At 31.7% G+C, this 24,212-nt stretch overlaps 1 protein-coding gene across 4 annotated transcripts in view; it reads left to right on the top strand.

Annotated features, from left to right (window-relative positions):
• RALGAPA1 (Ral GTPase activating protein catalytic alpha subunit 1) overlaps positions 1 to 24,212 on the top strand; it is a 215,854-nt gene that overhangs the window by 29,255 nt on the left and 162,387 nt on the right. For 3 of the 4 annotated variants that reach the window (XM_015590611.2, XM_006913471.3, XM_006913472.3), the window contains exons 4-10: positions 4,494 to 4,551; positions 8,801 to 8,844; positions 10,155 to 10,332; positions 11,814 to 11,929; positions 14,119 to 14,257; positions 15,236 to 15,444; positions 17,414 to 17,653. In XM_015590611.2, the coding sequence (XP_015446097.1) occupies positions 4,494 to 4,551; positions 8,801 to 8,844; positions 10,155 to 10,332; positions 11,814 to 11,929; positions 14,119 to 14,257; positions 15,236 to 15,444; positions 17,414 to 17,653 (984 nt within the window). Of the gene's footprint in view, positions 1 to 1,576; positions 1,627 to 4,493; positions 4,552 to 8,800; positions 8,845 to 10,154; positions 10,333 to 11,813; positions 11,930 to 14,118; positions 14,258 to 15,235; positions 15,445 to 17,413; positions 17,654 to 24,212 lie in introns of all 4 variants that reach the window. The other variant, XM_015590610.2, reaches the window with a different exon arrangement.

Consider the following 24,212-nt stretch of genomic DNA (forward strand, 5'->3'; position numbering starts at 1 on the left):
TATATACCTACGTAGATACCTTGCTTTAATAATAAATCCAGTCTCCTTAGTTTGCATTCAAAACATTTTACAACATATTTCGAGGCTACCTTTTCAGTTTTATTTTTATCCAAGTGCTCTAAGCTGTATACAAAATGAATTATTTTTCTGCATCCTGTCATGCTTCATGTTATTCTGTGTCTTTGTTTACGCCTAGAATGCCCTTCCCATTCAACCCCACCACTTTGTCTAAAATCCTTCCTGTCCTTAAAAGTTCTTTCAAATAACATGTCCTCAGGCGTTTCTTTCCCCACCTTCACCCTTACCCTCATTGAGCCTTGAAAGTAATTTTGTGTTTCTAAATGCCGTTATACTTTGTCACTTCATTTTCAGTACCTAACACTTCCTGCTGTGCATACAATTATATGTTTAGTTTTGTGTGCCCTGGACTATACTAACAGTTCTTTTAGAGCAGTATTATCTGTGTTTGAGCTTTGCAATACTTAAAGTGCTTATTTATAAAGCCTATTGTTAGGTACCTATTTACTGAATAAATGTATTTTACATGTGTTATTACTGATTTTAAACTGTCTTGGGGAGAAGTTAGGAGAGCTATATCTGAATTGAAAATAGAATTTGACCTTTTTTTTTTTTGGTTTGGTTAATGATTTTGAACAAATCTCTGAAACATTTTCTTTTAGGAAATAAAGATTGTGATAACCTGACTTGATCAGTTTTTTAAATTAAAGCTAAAATCTTTAAAAACTAAGGTTGTAAGAACAAGGATATAGATACATAAATACATATCACAAATATTTTCATAGGATAGAATTTTAGGAACAGTTCTTTGACTTTTTTGAAAGAAACTTGTCACTATCAATATTTGCTGAACTTATTTTAACATATATATAAATAGTAATCACTAAAACTGTTTTCATTTATTTTTCAGAGAATGCAGAGTCTATCGATCTTAAACAGTTTTTTGACCAACATTTTTCACACATATATTATGTGTTTTTTGAGAATTTTGTGACTATTGAAGCTAGTCTTAAACAGAAAGGTAAGATGTTAAAATCAATCCTGGTTTATATTGGTTTTTCAAATAATTGTCATATGCATTCACTTAAAAGTAGACTCTTGGACATTGGAATTTTAATATTATTTCACTTCTTTTTGCCAGACAGCTTTTAGAGACCCCTCTCACACTATGGGTTAGTAGTTCTATTCTTATTAATTTAAGAAGGCTTAGAAGATTTGCTTTTTTCCTAGTCAGGTTTACCTGTTTCCTTGCCTTCTTTGCTCTGTCCTTGAGCAGTAATTCACATTTTCATTTTCAGAGTTTATTTAAAGTTCTCCATAATATATTATGATTTATTCTTAGACATAATTATGTAGAATCTAAATTTCAATGTTGAAAGACTAGAGAGAGATGCTGTGATACTGTGTATACATTGAACAGAATATACTTTAATCATTTTATTAAAAAATCACTGAGAAAAAGCTTTAGTACTTGAAATATTTTAAGCTTTTTAAGTGGTTATTAGCAATGAGGACAAAATGATAATGTTCAAAATATTTTTTTGTAAAAATGTTTTAGGTCACAAGTCTCAGAGGGAGGAATTAGATGCGATACTTTTTATTTTTGAGGTAAGTACCTGCTAGTCTAACTTTCTTTTTTCCAAAAATAATTCTTGTAACATACAAAGGAATATATTTAACTATAAAATATATGATAAAATACTGTGAATCTGCCATGCTTTTTAAAACTGAATAATTTTTTAACCTAAAAATATACCCGACTTAATTATTAATTATGTTTTGAGTTAGATGTATTATTTAGAGGTATAGATAGAATTATATTTTTATGCATTTGACACTACAGAATTAGTACTTATTTGTGGGAGATTTATACAAGTGGAGAATTTTTTTTCAATTCTAAAACATTCTTACGTGAGAAGGTAACTTCATGGAACTGTTGTATACCTAAGAAATTTAGTTTCTGCTTTTACTGCTTTTCAATGTAAGCTTTCATAAAATAGTTTTAAATATTTTGTAAATTATTGTTCTACATTACTTTGGATTAGTGTGGGACAAGTCTTTATTGCTAAATAAACAGAAGGAAATAGTAACATTTGATACTTTATTAAAATTTGTTTTATTTTTGCCACACTAATGAAAATGAAGTCTCCACCCCCACCCTCATACCTGCTTTAAAATAACTCCCTGCTCTTCCTTCTGTCTTGCAAATCAAACAGCGATAGGAGTATTCGGATCTTTATCATGATTTTTAGAGATCTGGAGAAAGCCAGAATTAGGCCTTGTGACTTGAAAAGCAAAATAAGAATTTGGAAATCCATTTCTGAAGATTGAGCTATTCTGTCTGCTGGGAATTAAAGATGATTCACTATTTTGTATTTTGATGCAGTCTAAAAGACTTTGAGTAATCTGAATGATATCTGTCTTAGCTGTTGTTTTAGTTGTTGACTTAGTCACAGTTAAAAAAAGAAAGGTCGTTTTTGTTTTTAGAGTTTCAGATAGAAGTAACTGGTATTAGTACCTGTTTTGCATTTAATTTTCATTAGTCATTAACCCTGAGGAATTTGCTCTATATTTACCTCCCCAAGTATTTGCCTGAACTATTTACAAGGGGAATATTAAAACATAGATGTTTTAAGAAAGAATAGTAATTCGTGGAAAATGTTCCTTCCGACATTCATGCTTGCTCTATATGCAGGAAACTGAAATGATTAATGAGTTAATAGAAGCTCTTTCAGGGTATTCCTCCTATTAATATTATTTTCCTATATGTAATATATTCACATTTTTTTGTTAGTCTTCAAACAGTGGTGTTTGTCTTTAATAAATCACTAAATTTTATTAGGAAAAAAGATGTTAGATACTGGGTTTTCATCTTCTGGAAAAAATATTTAACTTGAGTGCTGGTGGGATATTTTGCTTATAATGGGGACAGTAAATATCTGACCTCTACCTTTAGTAACTAATGATGATTTTTTTAAAAATCAAGAAATTCTGAATAAAGTGATTTTCTCTTTCTTGAATAAAAAGCCTCATTATGTAATATTAATAATATGACATAAGATTTATACTCTGTTTTCTGTACAGTTAAGAGAACACATAATTTCTTTCATCTTTATGTTAACCACATAAATAATATAGGCATGTTTATTTATATTTTATAAGAGATTAAATCTAAAGTATAATTTAATAGTCATGATTTCGGAATGTTTTTGAGTAGTTTACAAACTTGTCTTTTCAACTTTCTATAATTTTATCTCTTTCCACACCAAAATAAATATAATTGTACAATTGTTGGCAAGGTATGAGAGAAATATGGAGAGCAAGGTAAAGTTTATATATCTCATGTTGGACTGGCATTTATCTATGAGGAACTTTGTAATTTCTTCACCTTGTATGAGGTAAACTAAAGAAGATCATATCAAAGAGAAGATTGAGAAGTATAAAACATGCATACCATTCTTTGAGCAAAATAGTCTAAAAGCACAAGTTTTAGAAAGACATATCAAGGTTGGAATCTCTATTTTTCCACTTTCTAACCTAAGCACATTACTTAACCCATTTCCTCATTTGAAATGCTCCTTTTAGGGTGGTTGCGAGGATTAATAAGACACCATTGTAAAAAGTGTCTAGTTAGTGTTTGGCCCTTATAAACATTCAGTTAATGATGTTTCTAAATAATAATAGTAGTAAGAGAAGCATTAACAGCACACACATAAATGTCATTCAGCAAGCAGAGTAGTGAGCATTAGTTCAGTAGCATAGTAAAAAAGCTGTGGACCTAAGAATAATCCACACATATACAATATGTAAAGGAAAGTAAAGGCAAAATTTTGAAAGTATTACATGTTGAAAGTGTTTATTCCCAATTAATAGAAACTTATATATGTTAGCTTAACTATATAGATTTCTTGAATTTTAAAATTTTGTTCTCATACCTATAGCCATCATAACATGTAAGTACATTTGGGTTCACATGAATTAACTCAGTACAGCTATTTTCATGAGACTTTTGTGAAATAAAAATATTTCCCTTAGATTTATCAAAACAGGAGAAATAACTGCTTGAAGAGAGAAAATGTCACAAATCTTAATATCTGAGAGAATTTAAACTAATCAGTAATACCCACAGTGCAGAAAATTTAAGCATTTTGAACTAAGAGTTAGTACTTAATCACTATGGAGAAATATACTTATTTCCACATCAGTGTAAAAGATAAATTTCATTAATTTCCTATTCCAAGTCTTGTTAGTATAGCTTGTTTTGGGGGCTTTCAAATATTTGTCACTATGCCAGTGCTGAAATAGTATCAGTACTGTCTGATCAGCTCAAAAACGAATTTGTATTTGTAACACTATCTTCTACATAAGAATTTCTTAAATGCTTAGTTTAAGCTCTTTAATTTTTCACATTGCACAGAATGTGAAGTCATTCCTTGCTTTTCATTCTTTTTTGTTTTATTCATATTGATTTTTAGAAAATTTTACAACTTCTTCCAGAAAGAATTCATCAGCGATGGCAGTTTCATAGTATTGGTAAGTAATTTAAATGTATATTTCATATTTGAAATAAATAATAATATATGAAAGTGCTCTTTAATGGGTTTTCCTTATTTGAAATGAATTCATAGTTTATGCTTTAGTAAAAACAATACAGGATAAGACTGGACTTACTTGGGAATATAAGATAAAAACACGAAGGATTTCCAGTGAAAGTGGTATATTAAATTCCTTTGCTCTACCTGTTTTTTTTTACTTGAAATACATTAGCAATGATGATAAAACTATAAAACCAAAAATATTAAAGCAGCCTCAGCATCAAAATAAATATCTCTGTGAATCAGAAATAGAAAAGAAATGCAAAGTGCCAAGTAGAGCAAGAAGCAACGGGCTCCAGGTTTGAAAGCAAGCGTGTCAGTTGGTAGTTTGCCCCATAAAAAAAGGGGGAGAACTGGAGTGAAACTAACTGCCTGAAGGTTCAAAATAGAGCTTCTCAGATCATGAAACTAAGCTGAAAAGAAAAAAGGAAACACCCTGCTGTGGATTACTGTCAGAGAACAAGCAGGGATGTCACAGACTTTCTGTTACCAGGAACTAAACCAAGATGCTTGCTGATTGGGAGTCTAGTTCTCTAACAATTACAGTATCACCACAGGGTTCTCGAGGTGTCATAATAGTATATTTTTCCCCCTCATATTAAAAAAGAGTCTGCAAGTAGACAATTCCTGGCTTTGGTTCACTGTCTCAGTGATGTCGATGATGTTAGTGGTTCTCATGTCCCAGTTCTCTTGGGGAATATAATGACAGCCACCAGATCTGCATTGTTGAAGTAGAACGTTGTAACTCCTATGTTCATTTGTAAAAGTTGTATTTGTTTCTCTTGAATAAAGAGAGTCATAGATTTATTTAGGCCCTACATTTCTTAATCAGTTATTGCAAATGAAAATCTTTTCTGAGGCTTTCAAACTATAAGCCATCCATTTAGCAGTTCCGGAAACAAGAAGAACTTTGGACATATTGGAGAGATATTGATGCAGGGGCTAAAAGTCTGAAATAGTAAAGCCTTTTAGAATAAACTTTTTAAATAAAATTCGAAACTAAAAATGATGTACCCATAATATGTAAAGAACTTTTACAACTCAATAACAAGACAGGTCAGTTTTTAAAATAGGCAAAGTAGTTGAAAAGGCATTACACCATAGAACACATATGAATTGCTAGTAAGCATATGGTAAGGTACTCAACAGAATAATAAAAGCCTCTTTTGTATTTCGTAATTATTAATATGTCCTTGAAGGCTGTGTATGAACAAACTTTTTTTGAGGCATCTGAACTTCAAAAGTTTATTATAACTCCTGTGGAATATAGGTAGCCTTAAATCTCCATAGGACCTTTTGGCTATCTAATTGTCATGATTAATAATATTCTAGTAAATGTCTAACTTGAGAATATACTTAAATGGTCATTTTTCTTTGTCACCCTAAACCTGTTTCTTTTTTGTCTTGGGTATAAACGAAAATAAATCAGTGGCTCTAGTTGATTTTCATTCAGTTGAAAATACTTTCTAATGTCTCTTTTGGTTTCTTTGACTCGTAGCTTGAGAGTGTTTTTATTTTTTAAATTTTCAAATATTTGATGTTACCACAGATTTTTTTCTGTTGTGATTTCTAATTTAATTCCTCTGTGGTCGGAAAATACACTTTATATGATATTGATCTTTTAAAATTTTTTGAGACATTTTGTGGCTCAGATTATAGTCTCTTCTAGAAAATGTTCCATTGTTCAAGAGGATGTGTATTTAGTAGTCATTTAACAGATTAATGTATGGTGATGATACGATTTTATTGAAGAACAAGAAATGACCTGAATAAATGAAATTTTAGGCAATATTTATGAATGATAGGCTTGATAGTATAAAGATAATTCCCATTCAGAATTCATGTGGGAACATTTTTATGTAGCCTGACAAGTTTATCCTAAAATTCATATGGAAAATGGAAGCCAAAGCAACTTGGAAGAAGAACAAATGGGAGAGGGAAGATGGTGTTTGATATTTCCATACCCAATAATAAGATGTATTATAAAGTTGTAATAATTAAGGCAGTATCATTGATGTAGGGGTAGGCAAGGAGATTAATGGAAAAGAACATCAAGGCCAGCTAAAGACCTAGGCTTATACCTAGAAACTTGAAATATAATTGAGATAGCGTTTCATTTCATTATAAACCTTGAAAGAGTTAGTACTACAATTGGTTATCCATTTGGGGGTAAAAATTCTGTATTGTCATACACAGAAATAAATTTAAGGACCTAAATGTGAAAAAGCAACACTTTTAAAAACTTTCCAAAGAGACTATTTGGTTTCTCTTTATAACTTTATGGTAGGTTATTTTCTCTAGATACAGTAAGTACAAAAAAAGAAAAACAGTGAATTGACTATTGAAACTTAAAAACTTTTGTATATCAGAAGATACCACCCCTCCTAGTCAATAAAAATATGGCTGAGTTGTGAGGGAAAATATAATTCCAGTTCGTAGAACTGACATAGAATTAGTAGCCAGTATGTATAAGGAACTGACATTAAAACAAAGCAAAATAACCCAAGTGAAAAATATACAAAGGGTATAACAGACAGTTTGCAGAAACTTCAAAGGCCAAATGAAAAGGTGCTGAATATCATTAGGAAATATCAAATGAGAACATTATTAGGATATTTAACACTATTCAGACTGGCAAATAATAGAGCATTTGCCAGTTTTTTGTGTTGTTAAGAATGTATTACCACAATGATCTCGTACACTGCTAATACTACTGCTAATTTTCTCAACTGCTTTGCAGAGAATTTTCCAATATTTAATATAGTTGAAAGTGAGTAGTTTTGTTTCTATTTCTATATTCTGGGGAAACTCACGTGCATATAGAGAATCATGAACAAAAACATTTATTATAGTATTCTTGGGAATAGCAAAATTTTGAAGACAAACCAAATGTTCTAACATTAAGAAGATGAATGGTATATTCAAAAAATGGAATTGTATACAGCAGTTAAAATGAATTCACTAGAGCTACATAGGTCTATATATATAAATTTCAGAAATTAATGTTGGATGTGAAAAGCAGTAAAATGACTTGTTATGTATGATGCCATATACGTGACATTTTGTTTTGTTTTTACTATTAATTATAACCTCAAAGTTATTCAGATTTGATTAGTTTTCCACCTATGGGGTTTTTTTGTTGTTGTTATTCCAGGATCCAATCCACAATACCACACTACATTTAGCACATAAGAGTTTTTAGGAGAGCTAATGACTGGGATTTTTGTAGTATTGCTTTAAGAAATTGAATTTGCTCAAACGTAAGGAAGGGAATTGCAGATAAATCAACAGTTTATTGAAACATTGAACCTTATTTTTGTATGACAAATGAACTTTAACCAAATGAAGTCACAAGGTTGATTTTTTTTTTACGTGTGTGTGTGTAACACACACACATACTTATTCTTGATATCACTAGAAAGAATAAAAAATATGTAGGATTAGAACAAATAGCTATGGAAGAAATTCTTTTTACTGGTATAAGATTTTGAACATATAAATCAATTTTATATATTTTATGGATTTATACATAAGTAGTAATAAAAATTATAGAAATAATACCAAAATCTGAATAATGTTTTCCTCTGGAAAGTGATTCAGAGTGGGTGCACAGGAGGCTTTAATGATACTTGTACTGTTAGATAAAACATTATAAATAATATAAATAAATGAAAATTTGAAATTATAAGAAACATGGGACTGTGTTTAGATTTATTCAGACCAAATGGTGGACCTCTGGAGGTTTGTTGATGTTATTTCAGTATTTTATTGTAGATTTGAAATATTGTATAATTTAAAAGAAAAAATATGGTTTTCAATATTTTAATGATTTTGAATATTTTGAAAAAACTAATACAGTGGAAGTATTTATTAGGAAATATTAACATTATAGGTGTTTATGTACCTAAGTGGAAATTTTCTGCAATGGTTTTTATTTGAATTATTTGGATTTAAGCTTTGTTTTGATAGAATATATATTTAATTGCAATAAGCCATTTGTTGAAAAGGTGACTTTTTATATGCCCTTCTGGTCCCAAGATTATGGCCAGAGTGATATCAAAGTCACCAAGAATAATTTGGAGGTTGCCAAGGACTTGTTTTAAAGTGTTTTCAAGTCTGACCGAGAACTCTGACATTTAGAAACAAATAAGAAGATGTGAATATTTAAAGTCATGTTTTCTTTTCAGGATTGATTTTAAAGAAACTACTCCACACAGGAAACTCCTTGAAGGTATAATATAATTATATTTCTTTTCTGTGACTTTTTAAAAACTAAAACATACATCCATTTTTCCTGTATCAGCTTTTTCTTAAAGAATTTTGAGTTGTCTTTAGTCCACTTAATTGAACTGAATTCACTTAAAATATGGCAACATACTCAGTATGAATGAAAAGGCATACTAAGTTGACCAGGCTGTTGAAAAACTATTGTACTTTTGCTACTGCATTGACTCATTCACCAGAAATACTTTACTCTGTGGTCTTGAGAAGACAAGTTAGTCATTACCCAAATTATTCTTCATTTTACCATAGCTGTTCTTAGATGTAGAGGAAAGTAGGGGATCTATATAAAAGTTTTTTTTTTTCTTTTTCATTATCTCGTTGGCTATGGTAAGAGAAGCTACCCAGACCAAAAGAATCTTTCTGTAGGTTGTATAAGTCACATATTGTAGGTACTTTCGGCATCAAGGCTGGGGGGTAGCAGTACAAAGGAATAAGCCTTCCCACATCTTTACCTGTTCTCTGACTAAACCATGAAGTGAAAGCTGTTGAGTAACTTTGACAGTGGCTGTTAACAAAACTGTTCTAGGGTAATTTCCAGAGCTACTAGTGAGGTTAGGTTAGTGAAAAACTTGGTGTTTTGCTTGTCTAAGATTGAATTTTTAAAAAATCTTTTCCTATTCTCTTCCTGGGATATAATTCATTCATTGATTCAAATATTTATTCTGCATAAAAGGCATTGTTCTAGGTGCTTAGAATTCAGTAATAGGCCAAAATTCCTGTTTTGCAGATTAGCAGCAAATAAGTAAATGATATTAGTTCAGAGAGTGATAAGCTTTTTAAGGACAATAGTATTGAGTTAGCAATGCACCAGGATCCCCATAATCATTCCTCCTTTCACTAAACTCATTATAGCAAGGAACAATCATTGACCTCTCTCTTCTTGCTTCTTGGATAAGACCTGTTGGTAATGGAAAGAAAGAAAGGAGGGGGAAGTAAACAAGAAGGAAATGATTTTCTGATTTTTTACAATTGGAAATTGTAGAATAAAAATTACCCCGATGGCTTTAAGTAGTTAGAGGCCATGTTCTTTCTTCATTTGTTCGAAATCCATTAATTTAGATTTACAAATAATGAGGGTTCAATAAATGTCATGGGTATAATATCTCTCCCTTCCCCCTTTCTTGACTCCTCCCCCCTTTTCTGCCTTTCCTTCCTCTCTTGCAAAGTATCATGTGTAATCATCTTCTAGAGAATTTTTGTTTTAAATGAAAGTAGTTCCATTATAAATAAAAATACCATTTTTTCATTTTATTTTAGATCAGGCGGGAAGGTGTTCGTCTTTTCTTATTATGGCTGCAAGCTCTTCAGAATAACTGTAGCAAAGAACAGCTTTGGATGTTTTCATGCTTAATTCCTGGATTTTTAGCACCACAATCTGAATATGGACCTCGAACTTTAGATAATCTCATTAATCCTCCACTCAACCTTCAAGAAAGTAAGATTTATAAGCTCTTATCCATTATATTCAATATTTTTCTGTGTAATTTTTTAATATATTTTTTAGATTTCTGTATATTTATTAACTGGATAATCTAAGTCCATATTTTAAAATATAGGTTTCATTATTATTTAAGTATGATGCTGAGGCCAACAGATCAGGAGACGATTGCCATTAAAAAAATATTCCGTTATTCAGAGTTCCCAAGAGGAGAGGGTATGCCACACCAGGGAAGCAGCAGGGTTAGTTGGGGATGGGGTAGGGAAGTGGAGAGAAGGTTAGGTACCATAGGCAAGGCACTGGGACTAAGGGCTATCCCTAGTAATCTGGTAGCTGACCCTAGGGGCGATTAGTTCAGAAAAATAGTGAGCCTGAGTGTGAGAGCCCAGAAGAGGAGGCAGTAGTTGTGTGGGCTCTGGGTTGGTTAGTTTGCATATAAAAGGCACACTTTCAGGCCTATCTTTACTATCTCGAGGTATTAGTCCTGGGAGGGACATGCTCTCCAGGGCCCAAAAGGCCCCTGCTGTCAAAATACATGGTTAACACAAGCCATTTACATTTATCTTTAATTTCTAATTCTTATATATCACCTTGTATCCTTGAGTTGATTGGAATGTACATTGAAGTACAAGTGTGTTTTACTTTGTGCAAAGAGCATTGTAAAAAAAATCCATTTCTGTGAGCTTAATTACTTGGCTGTTGTTACTGAGAAACAGTGTTAGGGACCTGTCTGTGCTAAACCAGGTACTGCTGATTGTGCTGCTTACGAAATATTTAAAAGAATTCAGCTATTTGTGGGTTGATTTTTCTTGAATTTTCATGTGTCATAATGTTTTCGAATATCTGAGAAGTAAAAAATGTAAAAGTTTCTTTTAAGTGCACTTTTGTAATCAAGGAATTAAGATGCGAACTTTATTTTTGAGATAGAAGTAGTATTTAATCCTTTGAATAAAGGGGCTCCCTTAAAGACTAAGTATGGTCATTGCCTAGAGCAGTGGTCCCAACCCTTTTGGCACCAGGAACCCTTGCTCCTATGAGAATTTAATGCCTGATGATCTGAGGTAGAGCTGAGACGGTGATGCTAGGCGAGGCTAGCACTGGGGAGCTACTGCAAATACAGATGAAGCTTTACTCACTTGCCTGCTGCTCACTTCCTGTTGTGTGTGGCCCTGTTGCAGGGTTGGGGACCCTTGAAGAGTAATCAGTTTGTTTTTTAATTGATGAATAAGCACATTCTTATTAATGTTTTTTATCATAGGGAATTTTTGTAATAGACATTCTCAATGTGAATTTTAAAATAAAGTTTATGGTTGTTGATGATGGATTATCAGGATGACCTCAGATTAATTTCAAGATTCAGTCATTAGAATATTTTCGAGCAGTATTCATTGCATATATGTTTTGCAGTTAAATGTTACTTGGGTCATATTATTGTATTATTAAATTTGGTAATTATGCTAAACTTTGTTTTTGGATAGCTCAAGTTACTATAGAGGAAATCACTCCTCTTGTCCCCCCACAATCAGGAGATAAAGGACAAGAAGATCTCACAAGCTATTTTCTCGAAGCACTTTTGAAATATATAGTAATTCAGGTACGGGTTACCTTCTTTGATATCACCTCCTTTCCTATCCTGTGTAGGTAATTCATTTTTCCCTCCTTTACCATTATTCTGTCATAGTAGATATTTTTTTCTTTTCCTGATGGCAGAGTGACAAACTTTTACTTTTGAAAATATGTTACTATGTCTTTTCTGGAATGAAAATTATCAGACATATTATGAACCTCTTTGGAAGATGGAAGGAGAAATTTTTTTAAGTAGACTATGTATATACCTTCTTATGTGAATCAGTTGGGTTTACTTTCTAATCTTTTCATTTATAATTTCATTTATAATTATACTTTAATTGAAAAACTAATAACTAATTTAGGACTCAATCTGCCAAGAGGAATGTGGGGGAATGTAATTTAAACTTAAATCTATTTGTATTTATTAAATTTCCAGGTATACGTATTTTGTAAAGTAAGCTGTTCACCTCTAGATATGAAATGAGCATGTCTGGATTGATGTAAACACCCTTAGCACATACACATTTCTAGTAACTGTTCCAAACACAAAAAATTCTCTGTGCCTCAGAAGCAAACATTATGAAGTTAATTTGGACCCTGAATAAGTTTACCAAGGTTTTTGAGTACTGATTCTACATCTTACCATAGTGTGACCTTTGACAAATTCCTTAACCTCTTTGTGCTTAAAATAGAGATAGAAATAATACCTATTCCATTTTTGGTGTTTGAGGCTTAAATCATAAGTGAAAAGTACTTAGGATAAAGAAGTGCATGACACAGTAAATGTACCATAGGGAATAGTTGTTACTGTCATTATTACCAATTTTTCTTTAAGAAAAACTTGTACATCATATAGATTTTTTAAATTGTTTTACTGGTTTATTGAGATACAATTAACATACAGTAAACTGCAATGTGTGAAATTTACAGTTTGATGAATTTTATTACATGTATGCAGCCACGAAACCATCACCACAATCAAGATAATGAACCTATTTATCACCCCTAAAAGTTCTCGGACCCCTTTATAATCCATCCTTTTCCACCACCCCATCCCCAGACAACCATTGATCTGATTTTTGTTACCGTAGTTTGCATTTTCCATATTTTCATATGAATGGAATTATATAGCACATACTTTTCTTTGGTCTGGCTTTTTTTTTCAGCATAAAAAAATGCTGAAAAATGCTGAAAAATTTTTGAAAATCATTCACATTGTTCTGTGTATCAATAGTTTGCTTCTTTTTACTGCTGAGTAGCTTTCCATTGTAAGGACATATCCCAATTTGTTTTCCAGTCACCTATTGATGGTAATGTGAGTTGTTTCCCATTTTTGGCTATTACAAATAAAACTGCTATGAATCTTGGTAAACAAGTCTTCGTGGGGACATAAACTTTGTTTTTCCTGAGCAAATACCTATTAGTGGAATGACTGAGTTGTAGAGTAGGTTTATATTGACACTATCATGCTACTTTCCAAGTGGTTGTACCCTTTAACATTGTAACAGAAGTGTATGAGACTTAGAGTTGCTTCATATCCTCACCAACAGTTGATATGATCAGTCTGTAATTTAAGCCATTCTAAAGTGAGTGTATAGTGTTATCTCATTGTGGTCCACCTTTTGCCTTTATCATTCTCCTACTTAGATAACCTCCTCACCCTACTGGAATTCTCACACTGTATATTTTACTACTCTGTTCCCTCCTGTGTTCCTTCCCCGAAACACCCCCACTTCATGGCCACTATCTTCACCTGTCTCAGGCTCTGAGTCCCCACTGGGCTGCTGCCTTTGCTATAACTGCTTCATGGATGCCCTACTTTCTGTGGTCAGCCTTTAATTACCTGCACTTGACTGCCACTGCTTTCATTCTTTCCTTTCTCTCACATACGCTTATTTTAGGCTGAATTATTCTAGAAGGGGCAAAGTGGAAAGTTCATTAGTATCTTTGTCTTTAGAAAAGCTGAGTTTTGAATCAACTGACAGTTGTCCAGAGCTCATTTTAACTTCTAAGATTTTTGGAATATAGCATATGTAATTGTCATTAGACCAATTTAAAAAATTTATTCTTTGTATATTCATGTACATACATGCATGTATATAGCTATATATCCTCACTGTGTAACAGTTTAGCTTTTTGCTTAAGTAACTTTTTATAAATTTGTTTCTAATAACTTTCTCCTGGAATAATTCTAATTGTATTGTGTACTTTTAGGTAAAAAGTTTAGAATGGAAGAACAAAGAGAACCAAGAAAGGGGATTTTCATTTTTGTTTTCACATTTTAAGAAATACTACTTGCCTTATATTTTTCCAAACATCTGCAAGGAGAATAGTTTATATCATCCTGTACTTGGTAGGTAGTCTTTGGAACTTTCTAAAAAATCACACATAAGAGTAAAACATACCTCAGTATAATGTGGACATTGGTTACCTGCAGAAAAGTGATAATATTTAATATTTTTATTGATTAATTAGAGGTATACCTTGATTTATACTGAAAGTAGAATTTTGTTAATAAGAAATTTTCATTGAGAGTGAAGAGATATTTTTAAAAACTTACTCTCTGGATCTTACTTATTGGATGAGATAGATCTCATTATATTATAAATTTTCTTTTTAAGGTCCCCCAAGGGTTCAATTTAGTATGTCTCATTCAAATTCTGTATGGAATAATTACATTGTCATATATTTTGACGATGTCTTGTCCAGTATTTAGTGACTGTGCCAAGATGTCTGTTAAAACCTTAAAGCTAGAGCTTCCTAGACAAATCCTGGGTTAGAAACAGACGTCTGCTGTATATAGAAGGCATTAGTAGTCTGTGGAAGTGTCTTTTTTACTGAAAGATTTATATTTTAAGCTCTGCCAAGTTATGCAGCTAACAAGCTTTAGCAAAACCATTAGACGTGGTAGAAATGACTTAAATAATCAGAGTTAGTAAGCCTTGTGCCATTGGGAACAATATTCTGAAAAATAAAAGAAAAATTCTCATGTTTTGTATGACTTCAAAATATGTGTCTCAGTGTTAGGTTAATTGACATGAGCTTTCATTAATTTTAAATGGCTCTAGAATCTTCTCTACTTAGGATTCATTGAGCCTATTAATGATATTTTTCAAAAAGGTATGTTTCTATATATCAGCCATATATGGTTCACTCTATGGATTCTGTGCTAATATTTAGCAAATTATTTTAAAATGGCATTTTTTGGTACTAAATCTACTTCTAAAACCAGAATATCATTACAGTGTTTTCTCAAATGTTTAAAAATGCAGATTTATCTAAGCACGGTTCCTTTCTTATTTTTGTTTTTGTTTCCTTTTATTTTGCATAGATATCCCACAGATGAGACCAAAGCCACATTATGTTATGATAAAGAAGGATGCTGAAACCAGTGAAGCAATATACTGTACAAAGGAGCCTTTCATTAAGGCTCGTGTTATTGTCATTCGCTGGCTGGTTTCTTTCTGGCTTGAGCCAAAGCCACATACAGGACCTCATATTCCTGGGATGGAAGGTGAAGTCTTGCCAAAGAATATTCAGGTAATACACACATAGCTTGCTAAAGTTAAAAATGGCTTAAGGGATTTGTCCACTGATTTCAGTTGCCTTAGGTGTAAAACATAATTAAAACAAATAATGGTGATATTTTCTTTGTATAAATGTATCTTACAAATCCAAATTTTAATAATTACTATAGAACCAATTTTCTTAAAAAAAAAATAAAACTTGGAAGGTTAATGAAGATAATTTCAGTCATATCCGAGCCTCAGCTTCCAATTTATTTCTATTTCATGTTAATTTTACAGTACTAAATACATCCTGAATTATACAAATAAAAATATTCTGAATTCTACAAATAAATACTTGCAGTTGGAAACAATTTGCAATCAAATTGTTGTAGCACCTTCATAGTTCTCTAGCATTCATAGAATGCTGGTTTAAAGTCTTGTCTCCAACTCATTCAGAGTCTAGAAATGTTATGTAAAATTATACAGTTATACAATGGAGGGACTAATATTTAAAAATCTGATTTTTAAAATTTCTTCATTTTCACTTTCTATTATTCCCTCAACATACATTTTTCCTGAGCTTGTCTATATTACAGTGCTTTTTTTTTTTTTAACTATTTTCCTATTCTCAGATTTTCTCATTTAGTTTTAAAAATCTGACACTGTTTTTTTATATGACTTCTTAAATCTTTTAAAAATTAAATGGAGTTATAATATATGTTTAGTTCATTGGCGTTTAGAAATTTGGCTTATATTCCCCTTAGCCTTCTATTTATCTGTACCTGACTCTGTGGTGTGTCTTTCCAAAAACTTTGTTCCACGTTCTCTACAAAGAATTATTAAAGATGGAAACTCTCAGCAGAACTATTTTTCTGGTCCCAGAACTTAATGGACTAAAATTATAGATTTTTTGATTTTTTGAAGGCATGTTTGATTTCATTTGCTCAAACCCTTTTATTTTATAGATAACAAAACTGAGGCCAAAAATCGAGTTAACTTACTAGAAAGTAATTTACCATACTACAGAATAGTGCTACTCCTATCATACCATGGTAGTAATTTTTTTATTACCATCTTAGGACTTTTACTTTTTCATTATCAGTTGTGGTGAAAATTCTATTAAGTTTTTAGAATATAGAGTTTTCTAATATTTTCTTTTAGCCTCATTTCTACTTCTGTCATAATTTTTCTTCCATTCCTTTGATTTTTTGTTTAAGAAGTTTTTACTTGTATAATTTTTGTCTAAGGTAAAATACAGTTAATTTTAAACATTGAGCCTTTATTGAGCAAATAGTCAATCTTATTATTATTGAAGTCTGAGCTAACTCCATCTGCATTAGTTTTTTTTTAACCCAAAAATTATTGGTTTAATTGCCTTTGTTATTATTAGTTTCAAGTATACAGTACATTGGTCAGACATTTATATAGTTTATGAAATGATCCCCGATTGCTCTTTCTCTCCTCTGGCTCTCTACGTAGCCATTACCTTACTGCTGACTGCATTCCCTATGCTGTACTCCCCATTCCTGTAACCATCTATCAACTACTAATTTGTACTTCTTTAACCCTTCACCACTTTCTCCCAGTCCCCCTATCCCCCTCCTCTCTAGCCATCACCAGATTGTCTTCTATATTTGTGAGTCTCTTTTCGATTAGTTTGTTTTGTTCCTTGGATTGCATGTGTAAGTGCCCATCTGCATTAGTTTTTTTCACCCAGCTTTAATTAGTAACTTGTCTGTACTGTAAACATACCGAAAAACAAATCTAATTATACGTAGGTGGATGATTAGTGAGTATCACTGTATCAGTTGTCGAGTTATTTACATTCTCAGTTAATTGTTTAGAATGGATTCTAAATGAAACTGTGCCCAGATTTTAAGCAATGCTGTAAATTACTTGTGGAATGCTTTGGATTCTATCAGTATTTATTGATTTGTTGTTAGAAGACAAAATACCAAGTTTATGATTATGATATTCTTCTCTTTTTGTTTTTATTTTAGAGAGCAGCAGCTAGTTTGGTATCCAGAGAAGAAAACAAAAATGATAATGCTGATAAAGCAGATAGAACTACAGAACCAGAACAGTCTCATTCTAATACAAGCACTCTAACGGAGCGAGAACCCAGCTCATCTAGTCTCTGTAGTATAGATGAAGAACATCTCACAGACATTGAAATAGTTCGCAGAGTTTTTTCTTCTAAAAGAAGTAATGTAAACTTTGTCACAGAGATATTTCGTCAGGTAAAATACTTCTGAGTATTTTTAATTTGTAATATAGACTTTTGTCTTTAATAATATTGAATATAGTGACTTTTAGTCACTGTATTCATCTTATTCATGAAAATTGTTTTTTTAGTTCATATTTAGTTTTTTAAATTTACTACTTCTAATCCTTTGAGTTATTTCCCCCCTCTTTAATTACCCCTCCCCCCCACTTCCACCTCTGACCTATGGATGTTGCCGTTTCCACTTAAGAACTGGATCTCTGAAGGCGGGGCATCTCCTCCCACATGCTCAGTGCACGCACCCGGGGCCTGGCATCCCCGGGGTATGGTCTGTGGTTCCACCTGGGGTGTGAACCCAGGACCTTCTGCGTGTAAAGCAGATGTGCCAACCACTACACTATGGAGCCACCCCAGTATTTTTTATTATATTTTTTAGTTTATGATGGTTTTAGTTTAATAACTACGCCCCCATACCTCTTCTGTTATCAGAATAATTTTCTTAGTTACTCACTTTGTGGTTTGAAACTTTTCTATCAATTAATAAATTATAGTAAAATTATTTAATCTTTCACTCTCCGATCAATAAAAGTGGTTTATCAGTATAAGAAGCCATGTTTTCATTGCCTTTATCCTCCCTTCAGAGGCTTAGTTTTGTCCTCTAAGACAGCGGTCCCCAACTTTTTTGGCACCAGGGACCGGTGCTCCTGTGAGAATCAAATGCCTGATGATCTGAGACAGAGCTGAGGCAGTGGTGTTAGCTTCGGGGAGCAGCTGCAAATATAGATGAAGCTTCACTCGCTTGCCTCCAGCTTTGTAGCCTGGTTTCTAATAGGCCACGGACCAGTACCAGTCTGTGGCCCAGGGGTTGGGGAACCCCTACTCTAAGACATTCTGAAATTAAAGTTGTTTAAGGCTGATGTTATTTAGAGAATAAAATAAAGGAAAGGGAAATAGAAAGAATAAAAGCTATTTCACATAAAGATACCTAGAAATTTCTAAGTGTACATTCTCAATTACATAGAAATTTTGTGGAAAATAAACCTTATGAAAATGAATCATTTGCTTTAATAGCAAAGCTACTTAACTTTTGCAAATAAACATCATTGAGTTTTGTAGCTGAAGGAGATCATTCAAGTCTCAAATCTCACAGCAAGTGGGAGATCCGGGACTAAAAATCCCAGGTCTCAGTTCCTTTGTCAATGCATTATATTCTATGCCACACTGCCTTCATGTACCAGGATGCTCTCTAGGCAAAGCAGATCGTCATCATCTCCTACATGTGTTTATTGATATGTAAAACAAAGCATGAGGCAGCTTTGTCAACCTAAGTTAATCAAACTTGTAACATTTTGTCCAGCTTTGCCAGTGATTCTAGTTGCCATGGTTAAGGTTTGTGTTGATAGAATATATGACAAATGGGAAGGGGAAGATATTTGACAAATAGTTTGGAATATTTTGCTTGTGAGAAAGTTTAAAGCTTATAGGACTATTCAGGTTTTCTGGTTCTTGAGTCAGTTTGAATAACTTTATTTTTCTAGGAATTTGTTCATTGCATTTGTTTTTAGATTTGACCTAAAGTTTATTATCCTCTTATAATCTTTTTAATCTCTGAAGCATTTATATTTATATCACCCCTTTTCATTCCCATTAGTATTTGTCCCTTGTTTTCTTTTTTCCTGATGATTCATGACAGAGATTTGTCAATTTTATTAGGCTTTTTAAACAATGAACTTTTGCCTTTGTTGATCCTCTCTGTTTTATGCTTGTTTTTCTCTTATATTAATTTTTGCTCCTTGTTATTTCCTCTTTCCACTTTAATTGATTTTATTTGGTGGTTCTTTTCCTAGCTAATTAATTTTAGACTCACATTTTTCTCATATAAGCATTTTTGAGGTCGTTAATTTACCTCTTAATACTTTTTAAGCTATATTCTATAGATTGTGATGTATGGCATTTTTATTCACTTCTAAATATTTTCTGATGTTCATGTTAATATCTTTGATCTGTGAGTCATTTATGTGTATCTTCCAAACATTTTAGATTTTTCTAGTTTTCTTTTTTCTTACAAATTTCTAATGTAATTCTTTAATAATATAGAATATAGTCTGTATTATGCTAATGATTTAAAATTTATCAAGATCTATAGCTCAATACATAATTCTCACAGATGTCTTTTATGCTTGAAAAGAATGTATTCTCTTGAGTTCATCGATCATTAAAGTCTCGTATCAAGCTTATTATTGTGTTTGTCAACTTTTCTATATCCTTACTTAAGATGTTTGGTCGGTTTGACCTCACAGTTATGGAGAGGAGTATGTTAAAGTCTTATATTCTGATGGTGACTTGTATATTTTTCTTTATAGTTCCATAGATTTTTCTTTGAATATTTTGAAGCAATGTAATTACATAAAAGTTTGTAATTTTATATATCTTGGTGAATTAAATCTTTTATTTTATGGCCTTTTTCATCTGTAGAAATTCTTTTAGCTCGATGTCTATTTTATCTACTATTAATACATATATATTACTACTTTTTATTAGAATTAGCCTCATGAATCTTTTTAAAAAAATCTTTGTATTTTCAGAACTTTTTATGTAGTTAGATTTTATATGTCTCTTGTAAATATGGTTGGATTTTAACTGGAATATTTATATTTATTTTAATTACTGATACGTTTCGATTTATTGCTACTATCTTATTTTGTTCTTTCTATTTTTTTCCCTTGTCTATTTTTTTTTCATTATTCTCTTATTTTTTGCTTTCTTTTTAATTGATGTTCTCCTCCCCATCATTTGGCTTAAAGTTATACTCTGTTCCTTTAGTTATTACTATATAAATTTTAATGTACATACTTTACTTTCTAAGCCTTAAAGTTACTATTTTTTTACCCTCTTCCTAATCAACATAAGGATCTTAGAAACTTATTACTCTAATTTCTCCCTCCAACTTATATTTATTATAATCAAATAATTTAGTTCTATTTCGCATATTTTTTTAACTCCAGTATTCATTATACATTCGATATTGATTTACATTTAGTCACATATTTATCACTTTTCTTTGGTTATGATTTCTTCCCTTTCAGATCTTCTATTTAGAATCACTTTACTCTACCATAAAGTTCATCTTTGAGAATTTACTTTAGTGGATGTCTGTTGATATCAAACATTTAATGTTTTGCCTAGGTGAAATGCCTTTAATTTCCCATTTTCTTGAAAGATTTTTTCCCATTTGACATAGAATTCTAGATTGATAATTATTTTCACCCAGCATATTTCAGATACTTGGATGTTTTCCCATTGTTTTTGTTTTACGTTGTTGCTGTCAAGATGTCAACCCAGTAGTTGTATTCTTTTTAGTAATAGGTCAACCATCTTTTCTCTGGCTCTTTTTAATATCTTTTTTAGTATTTGGCATTTTGCATTTTACTGTGGTGTGTCCAGGTGTAGACACACTGCATATCATCAGTGTGATGCTGATTAGAAATATTTATTCTTCCTTTGGGGATATTTTGTGCATATTGCATTTGTGGATTAATGTATTTTGACAGTTCTGGAAATTTTTCAGCCATTATCTCTTAAATATTTTATTTAATATTTATGATATTTATTATTTATTTAAATATCTCTTTAAATATTACCTTTGTCCCATTTTTTTTTTCTTGCCTTTTCTAGAACTCTGACAAGATGTATATTGGACCTTCTCACATTATGCATATCTCTTAACCTCTCATTCATATTTTCCATCTCATTGTCTCTCTGTGCTATATTCTGGATAATTTTTTTAAAATTACAACTCTTTCTAGAAGTCGGCCATTCAGTTTGGTCAATTTTATTGTCTCTATTCTTTACTTACATTTTATGTTTTAATACTAAACATACTTATTTTATATTGATTGATCATTTTAATATTCCAGAGATCTTTATAGGTCTGATTCTGCCATATTTTGTTTCTATATGCTCTTTCTCGTGGTGCTGTATTTTCTTGTGTTTCTTGGCAGTATTTTTTAATTTTAGAAGTTCAGAAATTTGATTCTGAAATTTTGCTTCTTATGACTTTATTTCTTAATTTTGTTTGTTAAAGGTTAATTTCTCCAGAGAGGAGTTGCATTTGCTTCTTTTAAATGCAAAGAAACACTGCCAAACCTCACATTTAACTCAGTTCTTGATTTGAGGTTCAAATGAGCTAGATAATATGAACACACAGAATAAACTTGTAGTAAGACTAGATTTTGATTATGGTGTCTCTGGGGAGATTTTTCTTGTTAACTACTCTGCATCTCAGTATGGACAAATTTCTTTGTATACTTTTAATGGGATGGATTAATTTCTAATTCAGCATCACACTGATAATATATTGTCTGTTGGAATCCAAACTTTGTTTAGAGGTTTCCTTTTCTTCCTACCTTGCCCCAGTAGGTCCATGAAAACCAAGGTAATTGATTCTGTTCAAAGTGAAAGTGAGCTTTGTTGCTCCCCCTAAAATCTCTCTGAGCTTGGATTTCATGAAGGTTTTTATTTTTGAATATTTTTTCTCCTTTTTTTGCTATGACGCATTTAAGAAGATTTAAGTTTTTTTTTTAGTCTATCATTTTTGTTTTTTCGGTGGGAAGGTTAGTCAGTTTATCTAGTTCACCCTACTCTTGGAAACAGAATTTCCCTCATTGAGTTTTTAATCATGCTCTTTATATTTTAATTTCTGAAAATTGCATTTAATGTTTTATGTCTATTTATTTTTGCAATAGCTTATTTATATTTAAGTTTTTCTTTTTTTCATTCTTAATTAAAACAAAATATTTTATGTGCCTTATTCCAATAATTCCAGTAACTTAAGTCTAATTTGCGATTTTGGCCTTGTTCTTTGTTGTTTCTGTTTATTCATTTTTGTTTTGTTTTGTTGTGTTTTTGTGTTATGGGCTAACTTTCTTTGGAATTTGGGGAGAATTACTTTGAAACCTGAATTGAAGGACATGTACCTCCAGAGAGGATTTACGCTTACTCCTATCAGATATTCAGGGGTCCTGTCAGCCGAGGTTTACCTTAAGTTATAATTCTCAGCTTATGATTTTTCCCACTCTGCAGCACTCAAAGTATGTGATGGCCAGCCTGAGAATATGAATTTTCAAGGAAGACTGTTCTTCCTTTATATTTCCCTACCCCAAATCAATAGACAGTTTTTCTCACTGACTCTTTTGTGGAGTTCTTTCTTTTCCCCTCCTAGCTCACCTTTGCATTGAGGTTGTAGCCTTCATTACTGTCAGCTATATGTGTAGGACTCTGATCTGTCTTTCCCTTCTGTACAGGTGATCATTTAAACCAAAGTTTTCTAGGCTGTCTGTTCAAGGCAGCAACCAGCAGTTTTATAACTCACTTGTCTCTCTGGATTAATACTCATATTTTGTTCTAGATGCAGAATATCCTTACAAGTTGAGTCATTTAATTGAACAGTATTATTGTATCTTTTATGTGACAAATTTTAGGTGGGAACTGAAGTGTTCTGAGATATTGTTTTTATTCTAACAATTATTTTTTAGAAGTGATTTTTAAGGCAAAATTGTAGCAAAAATAAATTTGAGAATGGTGACTCCAGTGAACCATTCATGTTTTGAAAAGTAATTAGTTTTTAGAAGATAGTAGGAAAGCTATTTTTACTTTTTTAATACTGACGATAAATTAGAATCTGAAATAGTTTTTTTCCTTTTTATGAAAGCTCATGTTCTACAGTGTAGTATAGATGAAAATATTCTATTAATTACCAGGTACATATACATTTAATAATTCTGCCCTTAGCAATCTCAGCTAGAGCACAAGCCCTTCTATAGCTAAATAAATTTAGTAAAAATTTCTTTTTTATTCCCATCCCCTTACTACCTCCCCTTTGGTAACCATTAGCTTGTTCTTTATATCTGTTGGTTGGTTTCTGTTTTGTTTTGTTTTGTTTGTTTGTTTGTTTAATATTCCACATATAAGGGAGATCATACAGTATTTGTCTTTCTCTGTCTGACTTATTTCACTCAGCATAATACCCTCTAGGTCCATCCATGTTGTCACAAATGGCAAAATTTTATTCTTTTTTATTGTTGGATAATATTCCATTGTGTATATATATCATATCTTCTTTATCCATTCATTTATTGGTGGACATCCAGGTGTTTTCTATATCTTGGCTATTACCAATATGCTACAATGAACATAGGGGTGCATATATCTTTCAAATAGTGTTTTTGTTTTCTTCCAGAAATGGAATAGCCAAATCATATGGCAGCTCTATTTTTAATTTTTATGAGGAATCTCTATACTATTTTTTATAGTGACTGTACTAATTTACAATCCCACTGACAGTGTACGGGGATTCAGCTTTCTCCACATCCTCGCTAGCACTGTTATTTTTTGATTTATTGATGATAGCCATTCCACATGTATTGTGAGGTGATATCTTATTGTGGTTTTAATTTGCATTTCTCTGATCATTAGGCATGTTGAGCTCTTTTCATATATCTGTTGACTATCTCTACATGTACTTGGGAGAAATGTCTGTTACATTCTCTGCCTATTTTTTAAGTGGATTTTTTTTT

The sequence above is a fragment of the Pteropus alecto genome, unplaced genomic scaffold, assembly GCF_000325575.1.
Source record: "Pteropus alecto unplaced genomic scaffold, ASM32557v1 scaffold104, whole genome shotgun sequence".
In the NCBI taxonomy this organism is placed as follows: Eukaryota; Metazoa; Chordata; class Mammalia; order Chiroptera; family Pteropodidae; genus Pteropus; species Pteropus alecto.